Source organism: Megalops cyprinoides, chromosome 1 (assembly GCF_013368585.1).
Source record: "Megalops cyprinoides isolate fMegCyp1 chromosome 1, fMegCyp1.pri, whole genome shotgun sequence".
In the NCBI taxonomy this organism is placed as follows: Eukaryota; Metazoa; Chordata; class Actinopteri; order Elopiformes; family Megalopidae; genus Megalops; species Megalops cyprinoides.
Window position 1 is genome coordinate 38,636,990 of NC_050583.1, and position 26,173 is coordinate 38,663,162.

The 26,173-nt window shown below is 46.5% G+C and overlaps 1 protein-coding gene across 2 annotated transcripts in view; it reads right to left on the bottom strand.

Annotated features, from left to right (window-relative positions):
- Positions 1-25,932, bottom strand: part of plxdc1 (plexin domain containing 1) — a 37,256-nt gene extending 11,324 nt beyond the window's left edge. For both annotated transcript variants that reach the window (XM_036541802.1, XM_036541793.1), the window contains exons 1-4: positions 25,729-25,932; positions 8,187-8,356; positions 2,233-2,376; positions 1,962-2,031 (exon numbers count right to left, since the gene is read on the bottom strand). In XM_036541802.1, the coding sequence (XP_036397695.1) occupies positions 1,962-2,031; positions 2,233-2,376; positions 8,187-8,356; positions 25,729-25,804 (460 nt within the window). In that variant the 5' untranslated portion in view covers positions 25,805-25,932. The remainder of the gene's footprint in view (positions 1-1,961; positions 2,032-2,232; positions 2,377-8,186; positions 8,357-25,728) is intronic.
- Positions 25,933-26,173: the final 241 nt, after the last annotated feature.

Below are 26,173 nucleotides of genomic sequence, written 5' to 3' on the forward strand. Positions count from 1 at the left end.
GCTCACCTGCCCCTGAGAGTGATGGATACAGTCGATTTACTGTTCACTGAGAACCTAAAGTGAGCCTGTTCCCTTGTGTGTCAAGCAGGAGGAAGGGCAACAACAACATGCTTTATCTCAGTATCCTGCCAATGCTGCTGTTTGATTAGCTCAGGGGATCATGTTTTACAGCTCAGGATGAAGGGGCAGTTAAAGTGTGAAAATGAGGTAGCACTGCTGCGTTAAGCTGCGATTGCCTGTGGCTCGTTACACAAACGCAAAGAGCAAAGTATCAATTACACTACGATAAAGTGGTATCAGGGCTGTAAATTAAAGCAGCAATCAAATGCTGGGCATTATTTTCCTACGTTTTCCTGCTCCTGACAGTATGCTAGCCTGATTATCCCGCAGGTTGTTATGAATTGCTAGCCTGTGTCTCATGCAATTTTTTTATCTTTTCATTTTTAAAACTGTTAAGCTTTTGTCTCATGATAGTTGTGAAACTGAAGTATAGCTCCATTACCCTGATAAGAAAAAAAAATAATTCAGAGCAGCAACTTTCAGGATGATGACTGCTCATAGCTACATCTTGGGCCAACAGGCTGAAAACACATCAAAGAACACAAAAGTGCAACAAACATTTGGATGTAGTATTTCAGTGAGATGACTGCACATGACTGCACACAGGAGAAATATCCCAATTCGAACATCCTGAGTGTTCCCGTCCCTAAGGACAATGTGAAAACATTGTGTTCCTAAGCTGGACTAATTACAACACAGCAAGAATGTGTTGTTTTATTGGTTTTAGTTGGTCCTTATAGACAAAACTTTGCGCTTGGTCTTCATCAAAGAAACCTCTGCATACGGTCTCAGATGGGATAATTAAGACCGTGTGTGATTTTTTTTTTTTTTTTTCACATTACGAACCTCCGAGCCATTAAACTTACATACATGCTTGAGTATGCACATCAGATGTAGAAGCCACATCACTAACATATTTCAGCACCAGGTTTATAGGGTAAACTTTATCTGTGTGTGGGAGTGGGGTGGTATTTTGCCACAGCAGGACCAGCTTTAACTTACTTGGGGGGGGGGGGGGGGGGGGGGCAGGGGCAGCTGGTATTTTGTGACAGTCATGTTGCCATTGAGAGGCAGGTCAATCATAAATGGTTGCCATAGATTAAAATTCTTGGTTTGGTAAGTTTAAATCCAGGTTTCCCTATAGAACCAGGCCTTTGTCACACCACAGGTAACTACCCACAAGAAAATCAATTCACAGTGCCCTCATTACTTCACACACATAAAATTTTTCAAAATTTCCCGTCACAAAATTTCACATAAAAAATCATAATACAGACACGACTGGATCCACACAAGTACACTTCCATCAGTCCAACTGGCAGCCCAAAAACACATAAAATAGTAATCAACTGCCGTTATGAATGCCAGAGAGGATGAATCCCATTACCTCATTGGTACATGGTAATAATTGTGAGAATTAATTAGCAAAGGGATCGCAAAGGAGACAAAGGGGGAGAGGTCGTGGTGAAACAATGTCTGGATTCATGGTGGTAGGAGCCTGGTGGATTCACAGGCCAGCTTTCAGTCAGGAGGGGGGAGTGGAATATGAGGCTTTCATTAATGAATCCATTCTCTTCATTAGCGTTGGTTTCATTAGGAGCTAATTTAGGAGACGGTAATGGGAATCCATTTAGAACTAACCAGAATACAGTCAGTTTTCTAAGGACACAAAAATAGACTCAGACTTAAAAACAGACCCAGTCCTCGTCTGTGCTGGTATTAACAGCAGAATTGTTCTGGAGGCACTGTAGTTTTGATGAAAATGCCGTTGCAGGTTAGTGTAAATGCTGATTATTTGCATGACATAAGTACTGCTGCTAGATAAATCCATAACAAGTGTGGCTACATTTTCAGACATGTAATGATGGATGGAAGAACTCTGCGGAGTAATAGAAATATACCTCCAGTTGCTATGGTGATTTGCCTCAGATAATGTCCATAGAAGGGGAAATCAAAAGATAAGGCCACCCGCTGGAGGGAGAGAGTTGAGACAGATAGAGAGAAAGAGGAGGGAGACAGAGAGGGAGGGGGAGAGAGAGAGAAAGAAAAATAAATTAATTAAAAGGTTATGTCCACGTGTTGTAACACAAGCTGTGCTGGTGTGTGTGTGTGTGTGTGTGTTTGTGTGTGCGTGTGTTTGTGTGTGTGTGTCTGTGTGTGTGCATGTCTCACCACAGCCTGACGGCGCGTATTGGACAGGATACCGTGCACTCTGACTTGGCTGTGCTGCTCAGCGCTCAAGTCCACCCACAGACCCTCTGTGCGCTTGTCCGCAGGACCGAAACTGCGCCAGGAGTAGTACCTATGAGAGTCCTCCTGAGACAGAGAGAAAGAGAGAGAGGGAGGGGGAGAGAAGAAAGGGAGAGAGGGAGGGAGAGGAGAAAGGGAAAAGGAGGGAGGGAGGGGGAGACAGAGAGATTAAGACCGAGGGAGAAGAGAAAAAAAGTGAGAGGAAGAGGAACGGAAGGAGAGAAAAAGGGAGAGGGCAAGAGCGTGGAGTGAGGGGAAAAAAGAGGCGGAAAGAGATGAGAGTCGCCCATAAAAAAATCTTTGTTTATTAAAGGCAAAAGTTCTCTAGGGGACGTCTTCTGTCATGGCAAAAGAAAAAGCAATGACTTTACTAGGTTGTTACCCAACCATTAAACTGTTGGGGGCTAGGGGCAACCAAACTAAAAAAAATGCTTTTGCACATCCAAATCCCTAACCGCACATACCCACCCATTTATAAACATCAGTTCTCAAAACTCAGCAAGTCCCCAAACAACAGGAGGTAAGCAAATTCAATATTTACATGAGGGCTAATGAGGGTACACAGCTATGTTAAAGCCGTCATCACTTTCACACTGTGTAACCGTATAGTCTCTTTTTAGGGTCCATATGTCCATGTTAATCTGCCCTGGCAAAAGGTTAATGAATCCAGTCTTTTACCTCACATCACCTCAAGTCCCTTAGAGAAGGCAATGTTAAGGGATGCAAATATTTCAATCAACGACTGAAAACAAACTTCAGCTGAAAACATGCTCGACTGTCTCCACTGCCAAAGAAAAACAAAGAAAGACAAAGAGAGGGAGAGTAGCAAGGATTTTTTTCACAGTACATGCAATAACGAACATATGTATACACACACACATCTACACACACACACACACACACACACGCATACACACACACACACACACACACCCACACACACCCAGCTGTGTCTCATTGAAATATCACAGTGTGCATGGTTACCATCCTCCCAAGTTTAGATGTTTGACAGAGTCCCAGGTTGTGCATTCTCCTGCCGGAGTCACAAGAGAAGCCACATGCTATGTGATGTGTACTGCCAGCTCCGAAAATGCACCCCTGACACAAACACAAAACACTGATGGATACAAATATGCGACAATAGCGAGGCGTTTCAAAGGGCTGTTCTCAGCTCAGACCGCATAAATGTAAATATTTATAGATTTACTTAGAAACGTCTTTTGTTCAGAAAACGATGAAATGTGGTCAAGGCCTGACACAACTGGGGATCTGGCCCCTTCAGCTTGAGTTGGCTGACTGTTTCCATGCAATTCCATTTTTAAAATATTTTGATGTATCAGATGTTAAAACATGTCCTTTCATATACTGCTGATGTCAGTATGGTCTGGCTAAAGCAGGGCTCCCCAAGGCATCTTGGGGCCTCACTATGTATACAGGCTTGGTTTTGTTACTTATTTCATTGTATCATTGTCTATTTTCTGTATATCTTAATTGAAATCATTTTTAAAAATTCATTTAAAATTGTTATTCAATTTTGGTTTATCATTGTCTATTTTATACATTTATGCATTGTATACATGCCCATTCCATATGTTTAACTTAATTAAAATTATTTCATTAATCAATTCATCAATTTAATTATATATAATCATTTAATTATTATTTTGATTTCTTCTATATGTCCTCCTATTTCTCTCATGATTGTCATTTGCTGTTTGTATTTGTTTTTTATCATTATGTAAAGCACCTCATACTAAATGTAAGAACAGTGATGTACAAATAAAATTCTTACTCTTACATAGATTTTGCTCTTTCCAGCATTTTTATCAATTATCCTTCCCAAGAATATGCAGTTAAGTCTTGCCATGGTTACTTTTGTCTTTAAACAAGCATCTGGAAAAATAATCTTTGTTTCACTTCAGCATTTTTCATCGATCTTGACTAAATGTATGCAATATTCATTCTACTTAGCAGAGAGACATATTTCTACCATATTTTGGCCTTCAACAATATGCTAGAGATTACAGTCAGTTGTAAATGTCTTCTTCAGACTAACCTAGAATTAACAGCTCATTACTCTAATTCATTTGGACTGAACACCAGCAAGCACAAGGAGGGCCAAGAACCAGATCTGAAAATCCCATTGACATGGAGACTGTTATTGATGATGTGCTAGGCACAGGTGTAAGTAATTTCAAACTGACATAAGGGCTGCTAAACAATAGGGTGTATCCCAGAATGCTGTTCACACCTGTCTGGGAGAGCAGCTCACTCAAGGGGGATGGGGGGATATTTTAAGCCTGCTTCCCCACAGTAACTCTGTGGCACATTTAGCTGGGTACCCGAGAAGGGCCACGGAACTCCGGCATGTTATTAATGTGCGCTGCGGTTCAAGGTGACAGAGAGAAACGATTGCTGGAAAGGGTGGGGCGTGCAGGGAAAGTGGAGCAGTTAAAAGCAGTGCTCTCGCTGCAGTGCCGATCCTTACAGGGCAGGCGGCCCAGATTCTCCCCTGTCCCGCTCCTGCCTCATCTCCCAGACCTGGCCTGCTTCGGCCCGGGCTGCTGGGCTAGCGGAAGAGCGTAAGCTGGCGAGGTCTCTCCCGGAGAACCCTGACACACACGTAGCCAGACTTAAACACATGCTGTAAGTTGGCAGGACGAGACGTGGGTCTGTTTCCAATTTGCAATGCGGGGGAATGAGGGAAGTGTAACGCAATCTATTTTGATGGAAATTATAATTGCCCGCGTGCTCAAGAAATAGGATACGGAGGGACGCACACATACGCACAGGCGAGTACACACACAAACATCGACAGTGAGCGGGGGAAACCGTGCCACTCGAGGAAAGATCGGTCAGGCCTGACTTCACGAGAATGTCCTTGAACGGACAATTTGAAAGATTCCACTGGCCCCGATGCACTGGCGGAGTGGTGGACCCAGAGAGAGGAGACAAACAGGAAATAAGGTGAGGGACTCAGGGGGGTAAGCGCATCAGTATGTACCAACGCAATGCATGGGCAGTTGAGCGAGGAAGATCACAACGCAGTGGGGGGTGGTGTTCAGCAGTCAGCGTAGGTGAGACTATTTTGTGTGACAAAGGATGTGCAGATGAGGAGCTCTGTAAAGGAGGTGTTGCACTGCAGCAGAAGTGAACCACTGTGGCTAGATCCAGGGGTGGCGAGGACCTCCAGAACGTATGATGTGGACCATGCTGCATTTGAACACCTGCATTTGAAAAAACTGCAGTGAGGCTCCAAGTAGCTTTCAACAAGGCAGTCATCTTGAGCCCAAGCTAAGCCCTGCTGTGCCCAGGTTCAGAAGCTGTCGGGGAGCCCACAGCGGTGGAATATATTAGCTTTATTCCAATGGGTAGGCAGGGGCAGGCAGGTCAGCCAGGATCCCCTCATCACACCACTCTCAGCACCCTGTGTATACCTCTAAGCTGCTCAGATGTATGTCAGCGTATTTAATACTTATTCTACAGCCAGCACCCACTTCACTGGAGTGCACTGGAGGACTTGCAATGCAGAAAAACATATAGTATGGATGTAAATATATATGATATAAATGTACTGGAATGTATTTGCCTCACTCAGTGCTCCCATGCAGAGGTTGTTCTGGTGAGACGAGCCTAAAGCAGTTCAACTGGCGATCACCAGTATAGTGAGGTGAAACAGCAGAAGGGAAATATGAACAAAAGAAACTATGGTGAACGAGAAAGGGAGACCCCAGAGAAAAGGAATGAGAGACACCATGGTGAAAGAGAGAGCACAGTGAAAAGGAATGTGAGAAACCATGGTGAAAGAGAGAGCACAGTGAAAATGAATGTGGGAAACCATGGAGAAAGAAAATGGAAGCCACCATGAAAAATTAAGAATGAGGAAAGCGATGGAATCAGAAGCAATGGTGCAGGAGAGACCCTTGCATGACAGTGAGGGAAGGGACCTCAGGAAGCAAGCAGACAGACTGCAGTAATGAGGTGTTTATTTACAGGGCCAGGTCCTTGTTTAGCACTGAGGTCAGTGACGACAGAAGTGAGAGAGGACGGCTCAATCGTCCTAAGAAAACAATTCAGCAACACAGTCCCCAGGGACTCCAAACATCCACACGTTTCCTCTGCCAAGTTTTTCCCTCTGTTGTCATGTTCTTTTGTTCTTCCCTAACGGATATTGTTTAAATCATGTTGCCATGCATGTATCTGTGTGTGTCTTTGTGTTTGTGCATGTGTCTTCATCTTTGCATGCGCGCACGCGTGTGTGTGTGTGTGTGTGTGTGTGTGTGTGTGTTTAAGTGTGATCGTTTTACGCATGCATGTGTGTGCCTGATCACACAGATGTGTCAGGGGCTGATTAATGGAGACAGAACACGGCACTCAGGGAACACTGAGTCACACGCAATGGGCACGCCTCCAGTCCATGAGGCCAGGCTGATTAATTGATATCAGAGGGAGCCGTGGCCCAGGACCTGTCAGTCACAATGAAGCGAGGAGTGGAAACAGCGCCTTCGCCTGGCTCATCCATCACTCACAGCCCTTCAGCACCAGACAGTGCTCCAGCTCGTACTCCAAAGCGATCCAGTGGGGTGAGCTGGGGGGGTTGCAGGTGTGCAGGCCTTACATTTTGACAACTGCTTTCGATTTGAACCACTCGTTCTGCCTCAGCGTTAGCCCGGTATTATCAGGGAATCTGAAATGGGCAGAGGCATTGACATGAACCCCATTCCCTGGAAAGGACTGATGTGTACCAGCACGCATGAGCCAAAATGAAGTCCACTCCTAAGACCTTCCCTCGAGTGACCTACCCTGTTAAAAACGGCCTAAAGGAACGCTGAAAACCTTGCAGCACATTGACGAAATCTGATAGGAATGTATAGTGAAATTGGCCCATCCTACTGTACTTTTTCATAAGGGATTGCACAGCACATCCTCTGCAGTCATTTTAAAGTACCACTATGTTGCATTGTGGCCTTAAAAACAGATGATCTACCTTACAGATGTGAGCACTCAGACCACAGCACACATAAGCTTTGCCAGCACACCATGCTTCCAAATGAGTGGAAAAAATACTGCTACAGTAAAATGCTGTCTGTCTCCTCAGTACTCAATGAGTCCCTTCACACAGGTTAGAAAGTATTAAAAGTCTGATTTTCCCATCTAAGTGGACTGACCCCTGATTGATGATTTTGCCCCTCAAGGTTCTGGGCCCATCCGCTCTGTCACCAGCGATCTGCACCCCTCCACTGACCTTGTCCCCCAGGGCAGGAGTGAATGAGCCGCACCTAATTAAAGAGCAGCCTGAATCCATTATGAGATGCTAATTAGTAGTGACTAATGGCTGTGCAATTAGCCACCACCAGCTGCAGCATGGTGAGGTGATGCTTCTGAAGGATGGGAGTGGGGAGGAGGAGCAGAGGAGGAGTTACATGCCCTGATCACTGCTTCTCTGTCCCTCAGTTTGGACAGGGAGAACTAACCACTCCGTTCATGCTTCCTGTCAGGGCTCTCCCAGACTTCCTGTGCAGGACTTGGAAGCCTGTAAGAGTCACTGCCATTGCTCTGTGCTCCTGCCAGAACAGGTGGGTAAAGAGTATCACCTGCTGAGGGAATGCTTCCTAAAACCCACTTTTGCACATATTGAAATCAAACACAAACACACGTAACAGACACACGTACTCATGTCACCCAGACACGCACACACACAAGCACAAACACACACACACACACACACGCACGCACATCAGACACACACATACACATACGTCAGACACACGCACACATACACACACACATCAGACACACACATACACACACACATCAGACACACACATGCACGCACACACAACAAACACATACATACATGCACAGACTGCACTCACCACAACGCGGGTCATGTTGTCAGGTAGGGTGTCAATGGCCAGTCCTCCCCCCAGCGCATCCCGGGCCCTTCTAGCCTTCCCCGGGTTGGGGAGGGGTCCACGGTCTTTGTGGGCCCTGTGTAGCTCTGATGTGCCCCCTTCACTGAGCTCTGCCAAGCCATAGAGCACTCCTGCAAGACAGACAGCGCAGGAACTCACACACACACACAACACAAGCCAAACGCACACTGCTCTCTGCACCATGGAAAATACATGCATAAAAGGGGATCACCTGGCTCCCCTCAGCGCAATCTCAGCAAGGAAAAGAGGGGCCTTTAACGAAAGGTCCTGGAGGAAATTTTAATCTGTTACTGGGTCTTCTTGTCAATTAAAATGAAACAAATTAACAATGTGCATCTGCCTGTGGGTGGTACTGCTGTGTTTCAGGCTCTCTGGAGATTGTCTGTGGGACAGCAGGGCTGGAGGCGATAAATACGATGGAACGCCACCATGAGTGGCGGGGCTGCGATGTCTGCAGCACAACAGAGATGCTCATCAGCGCAGAGATGACTGCAGCTTCCATCACCGCTGACAGACTGGACTCCACCACAGCACAAAGGAATGCAACACACAACCCGTGCAATCATCCAAATCTAGCAGGGCCCGGGAGAATGAGAACCTAGTTTCCTGGGACACAGTTTATGAGCCGCTGGAAGGGCAGTATTTTGTCTGGCCGAAGGGTATTTACACGAAAGCAGCCGTGTCTGATTGATGGGCCTGCTGGACTCAGACAGCAGCAGATAACAACATGCCAGCGCAATGTCTGCGGTGCCCTGAATTGTGTCGGCCACCGCCGAGATGAATCAGCGGAATAAGCGGAGACACTCCACGTCATCTATTTGCATTTCCTCAGATTAATGAGATGTGTGGTGTGCTTTTCTTTCTGAAGGTGAGCTGGGGTACAGAGAGTACTTTTGTGCCTGTAGAACATTCTGGCCGGAGGTGGCGCACTCTCTGTCCTGTTTTGTTTTGGCTTTTGACACGTGAGGAACATCTCAGAGCCTCTCACAAGAAACCCAAAGTTTTAATGCACCGCATTTCAGCATGATGGATAGCATGACTCTGGCCTACTGTTAGACAAAGTGTTAGCTGGATGAAGAGCTGCAGTTAATTACTTTGCAGTTAACTCTGTAACTCTGTTAACTGTCTCTCAGCTCTCTCTACTTTCCTCTCTCTCTCTCTCTCTCTCTCTCTCTCTCTCTCTCTCTCTCTCTCTCACACACACACACACACACACACACACTGCTGGCATTCTGTCCAGGTTTTTTTTTTCCTTTTTTTGCAGTAAATCAGCCTGAAACATGTAAGCAGCAGAGCCAGCACCAGCTGATTTTTGGTAACAAAGACAAAAACCAGGAAAACACTGGAAAGTATCCCAGCCAGTTCTCCGCTGTTTAATCACTGTTTAGGAAAAGATATTAAAAAAAAAAAAAACACGAAACAGAAAAGCCTTCGGGCATTTTTGTGAGCCTGCCACTTCATTTTTTCCAGCAATGTGGACAGAATTTCCCAGAGGGCCTTGCTCTCCCATATCTAGCCAGTCAAGAGTTCCCAAGCTCCCCAGGAATTAAACCTGGGGCACTGTCCACCTCCTCACCTCGGGAGCCCTCTCTCCTGATGATGTCCCTGCAATACGTCTCTCCGCGCTCTGAGTGCAGTGACCTGGGACTGGGAGGTGTTCAGCACTGTCAACCCCTCTCAGCTCAGGGACACGTTTCCGCAAACAGGAATCTCATGTTATCGGTCTTATGGCTGCACTCTCCCATATCCATCTGCTTTATGTTCATGCATTTAATGGCTTCCAATATTCAGGCACTTGTGTCATAGTCCGCATCAGAAAAGCAGCCTTTTTGGTCCAGGTTGTCCATAATGTTATTGATAAGCGAGGTAATTGAGCCGAACATAATTAAGCCGCACTTCAAAAACAATTAGTCAAGGGCAAAGAAATAGCTGATGGAGGCTGGTGTCATGGCATTGATCTGCTGCTGTGTCCCGCATTCCGAACAGCATGGCACTTCACATGGGAGAACAGTGCATTCTACATGGAGTTCTCATAAGGTGCTAGCTGAGACATCATTTCCCTTCCCATCACTGTGCAGTCAGGCAACACTGTGATGCCATTTAACAGCATGCCTTTTGTGAATCTTCATTTTTTTTTGTGTGTGTGACACGTGAAGCTAGTTTCTTTGTTTTTTTCCTTTCACCCTGTTTTCCTGGACACTGGTCACTGGAGACCCGCAGCTGGAAAACAAGGAGGCGGGGTTTACTTGGCAGCTGTTGGCCCCTGTCTCCGTGCAGGTTTTATGTTCTCTCCCTTAATTATTTTATGAAGTCAGAGCCATCATATATCACTGCCCTTTATCTGTGTCTCCCTGGATGATCCGCATTGATTAGTATGGATCTGTTCCAAGCGCTCAGCACATCTGGCTCCAGAGCGCGAAGGCCGCCACGCAGCTCAGCAGGACCTGAGAGGGTCAGGGCTGCGCGGTCACCAAGACACTGGCCAGATGTGGAGCGGGTTCCCTTGTGAAAGGGATATCCAGCTGGTGCCAAACGGACAGAGCAGCACTGGACATGTCTGTCGAGCTCCAAGCAGGACGCTTCAGAGACAATACCACGCAGACATCTGTTCAAGTCTGAGAGGAGAGGCATAAGAGAGATAAAAGGGTGGGAGACGGGGGGCTGACAGAGGGAAAAGAAGGGAGAGAGGAGGAGCAGGTATGGTTTTGAAGATAGGCCAGGGAACATTGCCGAGTGTTCACATAAATAAACCCCTACCACTCCTAAAACACAGTGCTGATTCTGCTGTTCTCTCCCTCCGTTTGACTGCCATGGACAAGTCCTGTTTTGCGTTTTCCTTTTCCTTCAATCAGTTTACTTCTTCACTTTTCATTTTTGCACAGAAGAAGATGACAAAGCACACCCAGCTGTTCAGAGTACTTGTAACAACATGTTTGATACTTTATGAAAGCAATCCTTGCCCCTCACTCTCAGTAAACTCTGAGCTCTGAGCAGTAAGAGGGAAATTGACAAAAAAAAAATTATGGCTATTAAGCAGTTTCCTGATAGAAGTGGCCAACACGTCTTGGCTTTTGAATCCCTGTGAAAACATGAAAAGTATTTCCCATAAGAATGACGCAATTACTGTGACCTTGTGGTCACTCCAGACACATTCATAACGAGCTATGAGCTAAGATAGGATCTCCATAAAAGAGCAACTGAGGATGCTCGACCCTGTCAGTGTATCGGGAAACAAGTATGGGGTGGAATCCGGAATGGCTTAATGGTTGCCACTGCGATGGTCATAGGGTTGGTGTTTATCTGCTCTGGTCAGAGGAGAGGTGTCATTAACAAGGCAGCTTTGGGCTCCACTCCATTTCACAGCAGGGAGAGGAGTACAGCCTGCCCCTTCTCAGGGCCAGTAAAGGCCCACTGGGTCAGAGAGTTTCGCAACACTGCTATTATTGTGAGAGCAAGAGGGAGACAGGAGAAGAGTGGTGCTGAGGCTGAAACAAACCTCTGATTTCAACCATGCATGTAAACACACAGACACACGCTTGCACATGCACACACGCACACACGCACACACACACACACACACACACACACACACACATACACACACACACACACACACATATTCCACACATGCTCACATGAACTCACTGCTTAAAAAAAGCAAAAACCCAAAATCCCAACACCCAGCAGGGCAAGCCTGCAGGATTCATGCTTCACACAGTGTTTTGCCCTGCTAAAAGCGGAAACCACATTTTTAGGATTTCATTAAGCATGCCCAGTATGACTTCGCCTTTGCCTATGCGTGCTTTTTTTTTCCTCCTGAGCTGCTGACACGTGAAGTAGGGGCGTTTTATATTAAAAGCATTTACCAAAACAAACAGGTCGGCACAAAGGACTTTGACAGAGCGTCGGAGGAGAGAATGAAAACAGCTTCCGTCGGCACATTGTCCAGGCCTGAATATCCAGCGTAACTCTTCATGGTTGCTGGTTTTGACGAGTCCTGTCCCCCCCCTACACCCCCCACCCCCACTGGGATTTCTGTCACTGTGGTGGATTATTAAACGTGAACGGAGCACAACAACTCTTAGGCAAGAGCTGACAGAGAGACGCGTGGAAATTTAATAGGACACGCAACAAAGGCAAAGCGGAGGGAAAAAAAGGATAATAGGAAAACATGCTTGAGTTGCTCTTTCAGATGACGCAATGCTCCTTCTTAAGAGCCGAGGGGAAACAGCAGGGCCGCATCAAGACCGGCCCCGCAGAACCGGAGCGGCTGCGAGCAACCAGCCGTCTTTTATTGAAAGAGGTGCCGGTATAGCTCTGTGAGTACTGAATCGCGTAATCACTTGGGAATTGCTTTTGACTGTGCACAGAGAGTGGCGGGGCAGTCCTGTGCCACAAGTACAGGTGACTGCCTCTATCCCTGGGGCCCGTTCCCTCTGAAGAGGCCTGGCAGACTGTAACCTGTGAGCCATAATTTTTTTGAGGATCACAGTTAGAGAACTGGTGGGAGCATGGGGTCAGTGCAGCTGTGGGCTCGCCCACACCCCCTTCCCAATGATTAGGGTTACAAGGCAGCTACAATAATCAGAACTGTTGTTTCCAAACTGCAAATGGCAATATTTTTACTATTATTATTATTATTACTATTATCGTTATTGTTTGTGAAAACAATTCAGGTTTAGTACCTTGCTCACAGGGACAATGACAGTGGCCCACCTGGGAACCAAACAAACTTTCTGGTTCAAATCACAAATCGTTAAACGATATGGCAAACTGTCTCCTTTTGGCTCCCATTCCAATCCAAGAGGGACAGCTGCAGCAGAGAGGTCAGCCACCGCGAACCAGCAGAGGACACGGCGAGACAGCCAGGCTCTCAGCACCAATCGCTGCCCCCACACTGGAACAGCCGTCACCTCTGCTAGAGCCTCTCGCACATGTTAAACATTTAAACATCACTATACACATGTGCATGAAGAGGAAAACACTTCAGTCCTGAAATGAACTATGTCATGCTGTGTTTGGTACTTTCTGATACAAATAGATAAGTCATAGTGGCAGCACATTTTCCTGAACTTCACCATTCTGCACGCTAGTACAAACAGTTACAAATATATCAGATGAACTGGATGCACTGGGGGCACTGCTGGTGTGCAAATGATATGTCCAAAATATGTCAAATGAATCAATCCCATAAGTCAGTTGAATCAAATGACTGAAAATGATAAAAAGAATCAAATCACTGTGTACACACATCTGATTGGCGATTGGGAATTCTCTTTGCCTAGTACCTTTGACCGTTATTCTTCTAGTTCTTGAGCCAGTCGGAATTTCACTTGTCAAGTGACACAATGAACAAAAAAAAAGAGATATAGCCTAAGCAGGCCTATGCTCAAGCCTGAGCGGATTGGCATTTACTGAAATCAAGGAGAAAAAGCGAGTAGAGAGCCATCACAAAATAAGGAAGGAATAACATATGACTGCTTGGCTTGAAAAATGTATCCTATTTGATTTGGGAACCGAGAACTGAAACCTGAACCCGAAGGCCCAATAATCCTGGCAGGAACAAGTCCTGAGCATGTGAAGAAGGAAGGTGCATTGGCGATACATGGGATGCGGGATGTCCTAACGAGGACTCTGTCCTGCAGCACGCTTAGCTCTCAATTCTGAATAATGGAAATTTGGAATTGTGACTTTTTCATTCCTTCAGCATCATGAGTTTGGCAGTCACTGAAATTAATTAAACATGTTGTGTAAGGAACGAGAAATCTAACACTTGCAAAATTTCCCCATCAAAATACTGAGGACCAAGTGCAATATGGTTTAGACTGAATTGAGCCCCAAGTACAGATTCTATCTATATCTTCTAATCTGTTGTTTTTTTTTCCTGCAAGGAGGACTGCGTGTTTGAGGTACAATGTTGGATGAGGCAACCATTTCAGCGATGGTGTTGAACTAGTACAGTGCGTTCCTGACGTTTCTGCATCTGCGTCTGCACCACAGAAGCGGCACACATCTGTATTTAGCTGACCTCTACCAGAGTAACCAGGCATGTCTGCGCTGGGCCAGGCACAGAGGACACGGGCCAAGAGTGCAGAGAGAAACACAGATCTTATCAATGGTGGTACGAGAGCACTGAGGAAAGTCCAACAGTGAGTGTCGGGGGAATACGAGATGGTGATGGCAAAACACATATTCTGGTCTGTGTGTGTGTGTGTGTGTGTGGGGGGGGGGGGGGGGGGGGGGGTCTGGGGAGAGGATGAACAGGACTAAAGAGTGCAATTAGACTGTGCGGAGGCACAGAGGAGAGAGAGGAGGTGAGAAGAGGGAGAGAGTGTCGCAGGGGAGCTGTTTCTAATTGCAGTCTTGTTTGATCCCGTTGCAGGAGAACTGGGCTATTTCCGCCCTTGTATAATCACGGGTGGCTAACTGGATCAATTTAGCCACTTGTGTGACTGATGAGCGCTTGAGGAGGTGTGACTGGAGTGAGCAGATGTGACAGACCCCAGGGGACCCGTGCCGCATTGCTGCCGTGTGACCGACCCGGCGATGGAAATGCAGAGAGTCTCCCACTCTGTCTCTGCAGGGGCACACTCTCTGTAATGCACACAGTTTGAATCCTCAACACTGCAGCTTATCTTTCCACTGTTACTGCCTGTTTGCTAATTGGTTCAGCAGATACTCCTATCCAGGGTGATTCACACTTTGCGTATTATCCATCTATACAGCTGGTCACACACTGAAGGGATTCGGGTTAGGTGCATGCTCAAAACGTGTAACGGCACCACCCCACTGGGGATTTGACCCCGGGATCTTCTGGTTACAAGAGTGGTCCCCAGCCTTCTGTCTGTCAGATGGTGCAATAAGGCAGTCCTCAGAGGTCTGGCGTCGTAAGGTTGAGGCTGAGGTGAGAAGGGGCCTGTTCGGATTTACTGTCATTTCAAACCCAGGGCTTCTAGTGGAGTTATGGGTCACTTCTTCTGGTCAGCTGCAGTTACTTAAAAGGCACAAACACATTCCAAACCTCAGAGGCAGAATGCCAAACCAGAATTTATTGTGTTCCAAGTGAGAACAAAGAACCTGTGTGAGATGAGTGCTGCCATCTCTGAGCTCAACCAACACAGCAACACCACGCAGCTGAGCGGCCTCTGGGGCCACTTCCAACCTGCATGATGTGAAAAACAGAAATGAAGCCGGAGCTTAGCAGACCCTATCAGATTGTAGTGGGAGGACTCAGTTTTGTTCTACCCCCAATACCAAGAGCCTCAGATATAAACACAGAAACAAGCAAATTCATTTGCCATTGAGGGAGTCTGTTGTGGGCCAGCTTTTCAGGACTAACTCTCGGTGCAACTGCCCTGTGGATCAGTTTCACCCAGTCACACGTCCTGCACAAGTTCATGACATTCATCCGGCTGTTTCCTGGTCACCTTTTTCCCGTCCAGAGGAACCTCCCCCAATGGAGTGACATAAAGGCCTCAAACCTCAAACCCTGGTGCTGGCCCTCTGTCCGTGCTTGGAGTGATAAGCTTGACTGGCAAGTGTGTTTGCAGCATCGCAGGTTCTGCGTTTCATTGGTCACTCGTAAAGCTGTCAGCACCAGGGGCTTTTCTCTTGCTTTGGATCCTGCAGCACCAGTAATCACTCGTAGCCCAGTTCACATTGATTCCAGAGTCCTGTGTGGAGAGAAGACAGACTCCCAGAGAGAGCTCAGCACCCTTCTCCAGCTGCCTTCAGCACTGCAGTCATCATTCCATAGATCCCATTCCCTAACTGCTACAACTTCCTTCTCCATCGCTGGGCTTGGCCCCAGTCAACAGACACCCCTGGCTCCCAGTCATGGCTGTCTCTGCACTAACCTCTGCGGACAGCATGCTAAAGCTGCAGCATTCAAAATCAAAAGGGACAATGAAATCAGACTAAAAATAAACCCAATTACCTTCTTTTTCTATCCACTTCTCGGCCTCAGACCTCCACACAGTGCATGTTTTATTGTTCACTACTGCCCTTTGTGAGAGCAGCTCCATCCTGCACTCTGAGCAGAGGAGAGGAGTGACTGAATGCCTCTCCAGAGAGAGTGATGGGGGGGCAGTGCTGTGAGGAAATTAGGCTTAGGAGTCTTACGAGTCACAGTTAACGGTGGCATCCACAGAATGGGTCCAATTGTGTAAATGGGAACAGTACATGATGAACAATGCCTGGACTACAGCAGGCCTGAGATAAGGAAAGTATAGCAAGCAGATAAAGACATGATGCATACAATGAAGTGCTTGAGAATGCCTACTAGAGCACAGAAGAGGAAAGATGGAGGGTGTATTGGATGGTGTAAAGGGACTGAACAGATATAATCAGTGGGGGAGTAATGCATGCACTTTACTCAAGTGAATGCGGCTACTCTATATAATAAGGCCTCTCTCCAGCAGACTTCTTTTGTAAGAAAACAAAAGCTAAAACACCAACTAATGACCAATTCACTCATGGACTTTGGGCCAGGGTGGAAACTTCACTTTTTAATACATTATGAGTCTTTGCTCCGCAAAGGGCAAATCCAACCACTGGAACTGCATTCGGTGTGTCGACAAGTTTATTCTAATTAAGAAATAAAGAGAAGTAATAAAAAAGACAGAAAATGAAAGGAAGGAAAACAGAAACATAATTTTGCACTTACGGTTATTCTTTTTGGTTGTCAAACAAGAACCCAAACAAATAAACCGTGCTGTCCTACACAAAGCCAGGAAACCACAGAACCACATGTGTATAGTTTAATACGCTTTAATGTATTTTTGAAGATTTTTGGCCAGTAAAAATGACGACAGTGAAGGCCCAGCCCTTCCCAAACAGATTAGCGAGCTGGCAAAGGCCCACCCATCTGGCACACACCCTACCCACAATGCACTCTGTGCAACAAACCACACTGTACGCAGCTGGGTCCTCTTAGGCACGGTTACTGAGAGTGCAGATCAGCTGAGCGGTAGAAATAGAGTGCAGAGTGGAAAATGTGGCACCCACACAATAGCCTGAACAGCACACAAGATTTTTTATGCAAGGTAAATCATTGCATGCCGTGGCAACCAGCAAGCCATGATTTACCTGCGGACACATGACCACAGACAGGGGCATGATAGGCAAGGCTGCCAGCCACTGTAAGGCGTCCCCAGTGCTGAGGCGCCCCAGGGTCACGAAGCCAGGGGCACATCGATCACAGAGAGCAGTGCACCACTCCTGTATGCTGTGGTCCCAAATGGCACTGTGAAATATAAGTACAACCTCCCAATGGGGTCAGGAAGGTGAAGAAAGGATGTGTTTCTCCTTAAATCAGTACTGATAGGGATATAAAGCCACAGCCCCCACTTCACCAGGGTAGGGAAAGGAGGACCTGTCCCCCCTTTTCAAAAGCAGGCATGCCGGCTACAGAGACACGGAGACAGAGGGAAAAGAGGCAGTTGTCACATTTGGGTAGCACTCTAAAATGGGTGCTCAAGTTGAGCTGTGAAAATATGAATGCTCTGCCATTCTGAGTTGGATAAATTGTGTTTTAGTAGGAGAAGCCTCCGGCAGCAGGCTTCAGACAGTAGGGAGGCTCTGCCAGGGGACAGCTGGGATCTGAGGGCCAAACCCTGACCCGGCTCCGACATGCCTTTGCTCCCAACTCACAATTCAAAAGCAGTTCAGTGCCAGTACAGAAATCCTGTTCTCTACTCATGCCCAAAGCGAAGATCCTACTTTCAGACTGAGTGCGTGACGGCTTTTTCATTCTATCAGTCCCAGCACTGCCTTACCATCTGGAACAGCACACCAGGACTTCATCTGCTCCTTGACTGACCAGCCAGTTCTGGTGTCACTTGCTGATGTCACTCACAGAGTGCATTCATCTTGACGTCTCCTTTAGCACGGACACACAAACAGCACTCAGAAGACAAGTCCTTTTGTTGTACCCTAGCTGTTGTCTAGGTGGCTTGTCACCCGCTTATTTCATGCATTGCGAGACATAACTATAAATTACTTTCACCCAGAATCGCTTTTGTCTAGATAATGGATTCACTTATATAGGCAGGCAGAATCTACATCTAGGCCATTACGATGGGGAGTGAGGGAAAGACTAAACAAAACACTCAGGAAATGACTCTAGCTTCGGTACAAGATGAACTCATCTCTCAGAAGAAGCGGATTTGGATGAAAGCACCCTGGTATGAGGGAGATGGCCAAAGCCAAGGTATGATAAAAAGTGACAACAGGTGGAAAGACAAGGTCTTCAATCTGCTTTTCCATGTGCTGTAATCAGGGTTTTTCTTGCTCCATACTCTCAGTGGCTGCTTGCCCCTTAAGAAATAAAGATTGCCAGTTCCTCAACTCAAGGCATCACTGTAACCATGGGACACAAATAAAAACAATGGGAGGACTTGGGCCAATAACAATGAGGGTAAGTCAGCATAACCATGAGAGTATATGAGTCAAATCTAATTTATTTAGGAAAAACGGCTTGAGCATAAAATGACTGGGGGAGGGGAAGGAGGGCCCATCCCAATACAACTGGAGTTCATTTTGAGTGTTCAGTAAGGGCGTCTGCTGAGTGACCCACTAATAAAAACATTAATGATGATGGTGATGATGACAGTGATGACAGTTTCCAGAAACACACAGGATATCACAAGAGATTAGTCAGATTCTCTCATGTAATCATGGCAAATGAAGTACAACTAAAGAAATATTAGGTATTTTATTGTTCACTGGAGATTTCACTCAGAAATTGTGCATCCCAAATGTAATGTGCTTATTTTACCTTCCATACCCATTTCACTTTTAGCGTTTATCATGACAGATGTGTCAGAAATCACATTTTAGCAAAGGCTGTTTCATGGGCTGAATGAGAAGTTCCACATGCAACTACACTTGGATGGCACACAGCAAAAATGCAACTGGACAGAAGGATATTCAGCAGTTAGCTTTCATTCCTTATAATTATTTGATGTGTAGTAATACATTAAACAATGTAGATTAAATTAATGCCAGGGAAAATTTATGTTCTTGGAGGCAAATCTGAATTGTAATCAAATTATGTATTTTAGTACATCAATTGAAAGTTGTGAATTCTAGATATAACTACGTAAAAATGTCAATATCTTACCATGTGTACTGATTTCATTTTTGGATATGCATTTGGAACAGTAAAATTGTATAAACAGTGTTGTATTATACAATATATAAATGCATTTCTTACAGCTAAACATTGATCCTATCAGTTATATGCTAGCAATCATTGTAGCTATGCGAACTCTCAGTGAGATCTTACAAATGTGAGCTGCCCATCGAAATGTATTGCAGAAAATCACTAGGAGGAATTGATTTTCACATATGAGGATGGATGATTGATGACAAAACACAGCTATAAATATGATATAAATAAAGCTATAAACATGTACCCCATTGTCACATTATATTTCAAAGATTTTGCAATATATATAATTTATTCATGTAAATCAATACTATTGGTATGAGACCCTTCTCCTCATTTATTGTCCCTATATGTGTGATGCATGAAAGAAGTGGACAGCAGTGTTTTGATTGCGCTGGAACATCTCTCTAATAAGTGCTCATGTAGGAAGTCCCTCATTCTGGTGAAAATGCAAAAATCGCGTTTGAACTTTTCCTGAATATGGAAATAAATGAATACTTAAATAAACAAAAAATAGTAGTCCCAAAGCCCAACCATCTCAGAACGCAGACAGTTGACAGAAAAAAAACCAAGAGGCTGTTTCCGAGGGTGAGGAACAGTGAACTTGGCTGACAGTCTGCGTTGGACAAAGTGTTCAAGCATCTCTCCTGAACCAGTCAGAGAGGCAAATATTTTTGTCGCTCCATTTAGAGGCCAAGTCTCACAGAACAGGCCGTGTTGCAATGTTTGTGTACAAGCATTGCCCTGGAAGACTACATGATTTCCCACTAGGGGGGAAAAATCGACAGTAATTTCATATGAAATGCAATCAAGCTACAAGAGTCCAAAGTTAGTTCAGGAAAAAGCCAGCAGAAAATAGAGGGGGTGGCTGTAGAGCTCAGTGGCCCCTGCCTGCATAGTGACAGCTACGTGTGTGAAATGTCAACAGCTCACTGGACACGTTTCTAGTTAAATCTATTTTCGGAGAACATTTGTAATGTTTCCTGAACATGACAAATTACAAGGAAACGTTTTGCAATCCATCCCTGCACCAAGTTATAGCCGAGCACAAGGAAATACCCCCTTTTTTTCTGGGCACAACAAGTCCAAAGATATCCCCCAAGCCTAAAAAGAAGGCATTCTGGGATATTGTGAGTCAAAGCTGTTTCTAGGTGATGGTAGAGATCTTGAGTTTTCCCAACTTTTTAAACACACTTTAGTCAACACAGTACTGTGTTAAAAATGTGTTCGTTTACCCCATCCTGTGCTGTCATTTCAAAGATTATGAAATGGATGAAAACAGAGCATTTTGTGAGTCAAGCTCACAGTGGTAGCGAATGCTTTACCCCGCTACCACTTACAAAATAATGAAGCTAGTTGTCTAAATAAGAGCAGCCCTGGAGCGTGTAATCCAAAAAGAACAAAAGAAAGAAAGAGCAGTCAGGTACATTGATTTTCTCTAACTTTTTGTGTTAATCCAAGCTCATGCACAGAGCTAGGTGGCAGTAGCCATGGTTCAATATCACTGTCTTAGTAGAAGGAAACACAGGAGATACACTAAACAGGGCATACGCCATGCTTCTGTCAGCAGGGAGGTGATGGTGGTATTTTCAGCTATAATTTCAGGATGTTGACAAGTGCATAGGCAACTGGCAATCGTCCTGCAGATTACTAAAATCAGGATAAGAATGAGGAGAAAAAATGTAGAAAAAATATGGCATGCAAGTATACTTCGCAGACTCAAATATTTGTTGAAATGAAGTGTAGTGAGCTGTGTATTTAACTGGTTGTTGGTCTGTTCCTGGTTTTGTCTGTGCAGAGTATAAGAGGGAAAGAAAAGGAAGAACTCTCTGTAAGATCAGAGAAAGTCCACCTGTGCATGACTAAAGCTCTCAGTGAATATTACTTATGAACAGAATACTTCATTATGTCCATTAGATAGAACAAATGGAAAAAGGAAAAACAACAAATGGAAATTAACCTTCAGCTCATCGACTAATTCAGACATGAACATATCACCAGAACTGACAAATACAGTTCCAAGACAAAGAATAAAAACATAAAGGTATGACCTCCATACAGCATATCCTTCCACACAGACTGCATCCTGAAGCATGGCATTTCAAATCGTTCAGTTTGTCAGCAAATTAGCCACTGTTTCGGAAGGCAAGCCTTCTGCATGTTCTCTGTACACTCGTACAGGCCCTTCCATTGGCCCTCTGCTCCTCTGCAGGAGTGATGGGCTCTGTCAGTGAACTCGGTGGGGGAGCCCCGCTGTGAGCTGATCGTCTGCTGTTGCTCTCATTCCCACTTCAGTCAGGGGAGCAGCAGATCAATCCGAGAGGCTTGTTAACAAGTCGGGGGGGGGGGGGGGGGGGGTTTGTGTGGAGTCGGTCAGAGAGGGGTCAGAGTTAGCCTATCACTCTTCACAAACTGCCTCTCCAAGGCTGCGCCTCAGATCTCACTGCCCCACAGCAGTCAGTCAGAGCTGTCGGGAGAGAGAGGGACGAAGAGAGATGGACAGACAGGGAAAGAGAGAGAGAGAGTGGAGAAGAGCAGGCAGGATGGGGGGGGATAATGAAAGAGAATGAGTTGGAGGGGGGTAGGGACAGAGAGAAAGAGTGAGAGATTGAAGGATAGAGGGAGGAAGAGAGACAGAGGGAGGGGCTTTCAACATCACCTCTCAAAACAAACTAAACATTTAGAGGTGATTTCCGTCTGCTTTCTGTTGACTTGCCTTCTAAAGTCTTCGGTTTGCAGCTTGTATTTTGTATTCATTTTCACATCTGTGGATTTGCTCCAGAGACAGCTGGTTTCCTGCTCCACCCCAGCTCTCTATGCTAACTTGGAATTTCACTTTTCAAACATAAGTTAACAAACATTTGCTCAGTGGATATGTTTCTGTAATTTTAAAATTGCACATTGTATTAGTAGCTCTGCTCTTTTTACTTGTTCTTTTCCAACCACCCTCATTGTGACGGCACTCATTTTTGAAACTGCTTTCCTGTAATTGCCAGTCCAAAAGAATACTATCTTTAAAGGAAAGAATGACATTTATCTGCTTTGATTTGGACAAACCCTCTCTGCAATGCAATGTTGCACAATGTAAAAAACAGCCATTCTATGGGCTCCATTCTATGGCTAGTTTCTCTAAATCACTGCATTACCACACCTTGCTCAGCTCTACCACCAGCCTCTGTTCAGCTCCACCACCAGCCCCGGTTCAGCTACACTACCAGACCTTGTTCAGCTCCACCACCAGGCCCTGTTCAGCTCCACTGGTAGACCCTGCCCAGTTCCATCCCCCAGGCCTTGTTCAGTTCTAGAACCAGGGCCTTCAATGCACCAGCACGCCTTGCTTCACTCTCATGTCATAGTGCATTGGTCAGTGAGAGATGATTAAAAATAGAGGAAAAATGTGAGTCTGACAACAGATGACATCACTGAAGCTCATCTTGGAATACTGTCATACTCAGGGTTGTGTTTTCCCAGTTCCCTTCACATCTGCCCTGATTCATGATGCTCTTCCATCACAGCAGTAACTCAGCCTTGACGCAGACACAGAACAAGCTGCCCTGTCTCAAGACAGGCCAGAAAACCTTCATCGAGGCCCAGAGGGAAATAAAACATCGATCCACCTGCAAACGGAGTGCACCAAAAGCGATGTCAATTGCTGGATATGTATTCCTTCTGGAGTACAGCCAAAGAGTGCTGAAAAAAAACCATTATGAATGCTCTGTCAGCGCCAGGTCTGCAGCATTCGTTTTGACTGAAACCTTCCCACAGTGTATTGCAACCAGACCTGAGGCCATCAGCAGGTTGCACGGGGGCACATGAGGGACAGGTAGCCGTGTGGGGGGGGGGGATGCAGGGGAAACAGTCAAGGACTCATGCTGCCACAATTAGAACCCTCTGATATGCCTTTGGGTCTGGGGAGCAGGGATCTCTGGAGCAGTGGGACAGGACAGCAGCCCTCTGGAGCCACTGTGACCCCAGCAGCCTCCTTCAGTGAGGCAGGCAGTGCTGGTGCAGAGAGAAAGCTGCTCGTTAGGCAAGTCCTATGTAGGACAGCGGCTGGTTTCATGAGGGTCACCAAGATGAATGGAATGTTTTGTTGCTGGAGCTTGTCCCGTTCACAGATGGTTCTTCGAGAAGATCAGTAGTGGGTGGGACCCTGAGGTCAACGCTGGGTTTAGCCCCTGGGTTGCTTATGTGCAAAAGGGCTGCTTTTCTGTGTCCTGTGCCTGAGCAAGAACCTCATGAGCCAGCACGGCCCGCGAGCACAGCGGCGCACTGTCATCCTTTTCCATGTTCCGGCAGGACTGAGGCTTGGGAGACCAGACCCTCTGTTTACAGCCTCATACCTGGAGTCTGCAGGGACAGCGTCAGGGCTCGTTTCTTGTGGTGATTTATCACCAGCAACAAACTTAATGGATGGAACTCCCTGCTCCATCCAAGTTGTTAAGCCACCGACCCCGGTGCGGGGAACTGTTCCCATTCCACTCACTGTCCTGCCAGTCTGGGAGGATCTCTAACAGGCTGCTCCGTTAGAGGAGCGTGTCCGTGGGCCGGCCCCACGGGTGCGACGGTGGCCCTTCCGAACCCGTGTCTCCCCTCATGAATCGTCGGAGCGTGACGGCGTTCAAGCAGGCATGCCGCGAAAAAAATCATTCGGTCTGCTGGACATCTGCTTTGCGTGGCTGCCACTTCACGTTCGGCCATTACGTGCCTCAACAGATTCACTGTTGAATGAAAGACAGTGAATGAGAGCAGAAGAGAGAGAGAGAGAGGCAGAAAGTGTGAGAGAGGGCCAGCTTCTGGCACTCTTCATGGGCTCTGTGAGCCCGAAGTGCACACAGTAGGACCCGACTGCCCTGCATCCCTCGTAAAGACGAGAGGTCGTTCATCATCGGACACATGGTGCTGCCCCACAATGCCGAACCTCGCAGAGCGTCGTCACTGGGGCAGAGATCAGAGGAGGGGGCACGGAAAGTAGAGCAGCTCTGCTCAGGAGGGGAGGAGGAGGAGGAGGAGAAGAACTGGGGCTTCTAAAAATACAGCGCCTCTGAGGGATATAAACGCACATGTGCGCGCACACATACATTACCTGTGCGCACAAACACGTATACATCAATCGCCTATAAGTATGTCACACGCACAGACACACGCAAAAACCAGCTGCATGCACACATATACCCCCAAACGCACAGAAAACGCAATAATATACAAATATATGCCACCCCCTCCAAAAAAACACATGAATGCAGTAACTTACAAACGTGTCCTGATAAAACACATAAGCACATTCACTTTCACTCATGGGACCCCAAGCATAAGGGAACACATACCCTTACATAATTGTTGTGTGGAAAAGACAAAAAGACGAATGGCTCTTTTGTCGAGGGAAGTGCTCGCAGCAGAGCGGGCTATGCACACAGCCGCTGTGTGCGCTCTCCCCGTGCTGGCTGAGAGCAAAGACACAGAAAGCATGTAAAAGCAGTTCAGCATGCTGTGAAGGGCTGTGCTCTCTGAGTCACTCACAACGGCTTTAAAAAAAAAAATTAAGTGGGCTTTACGCAGACGTTAATTGGGTCAGTCCGCTGCAGAAAAACAAAAACTTCTTCCTCCATTCCAGAGTGAAACCCAAACAAATCTCATCTCATCTCAAACACAGTGAGCCATTAACTGCTTTGGAAAATAGACGCACAGCTCTGTCAATAAACCAGAGCAAAACGTCATATTTAATTCACCTGGGCTCCACGATCCAGGGACTAGAGGCTGTCATTCCATCTGCCTGAATTGTCCTCCTCTTCCTCTTCTCTGTGTCAAAATGGATCGGGGGCGCAAAGCGTTTGAGCTTAAGCAGCGCCCCTGGACCGCAAACCGCAGCGGCACGTTCTCTAGCGACTTTCAGCCAGGAGGACACAAAAGCACACAGCCGGGAGGAGACAGCCTCAGCCCGTCAGCACACGGCAGGGTCACGGCCTTGGTCACGGCCACGGTCAGACCAGCTGACACTGATCAGGATGTGCCCCACACTGTCTGACCCGCTCCCCCCTCTCACCCCACAGACATTAAGGGGAAGTCCTGAAAAGCACGACCGGAGGCGGTGATGAGAAAACAACCTCCAGAGCAGACACCACAGCATCCCCTCTGTGTAATGAGCGGCTCATTACACATTCCAGGACCGGGAAACGAGGCACAGCCGAGGTAGGTCCAGGACAGGGATGGAGACAGATGAGAGATAAGCAGGGGTGAAAGTCCGGCGCAGGGATCACTAGCTCCGTGTCCCAGAGATCTGTGTGCACATCCCAGAGCTGGAGGAGACCTTACCTGTTTGCTCCCGAGTCCAAACTCTCCCAAACTCTGCCAGGGACAGATAGAACAGCAGCACGGCGCACGCACCCATGTTCAGAAACCAGCCTGCGCTTCCTCTGCCTCACTCCTCTCCTCCCTTTACTTCTCACGTTAAACAAGGGCTTCCTCCTGGTCCCTCTCTTCCTCTTTTTCCCGCTCTCTCTCTCTCTCTCTCTCTCTCTCTCTTTCTCACTCTCTCTCTCTCTCTCTCTCCGTTTTGCTCTCTTTGTCTTCTTCCCTCTCTCTCAGTACTGTTCTGCTGTTGCCATGGTAATGTTGGACTTGAGGAGCGAGTGATGAGGTTGATGCAGTTGAGATGAAAGTGCGCTCTCTCTCTCTGTCTCTCTCTGCTTCTCCCCTATCTCCCTCCCTCTCTCATTTTTCAGTTTGTCTCCCCCCCACCTCCTCACTCACTCTCTCT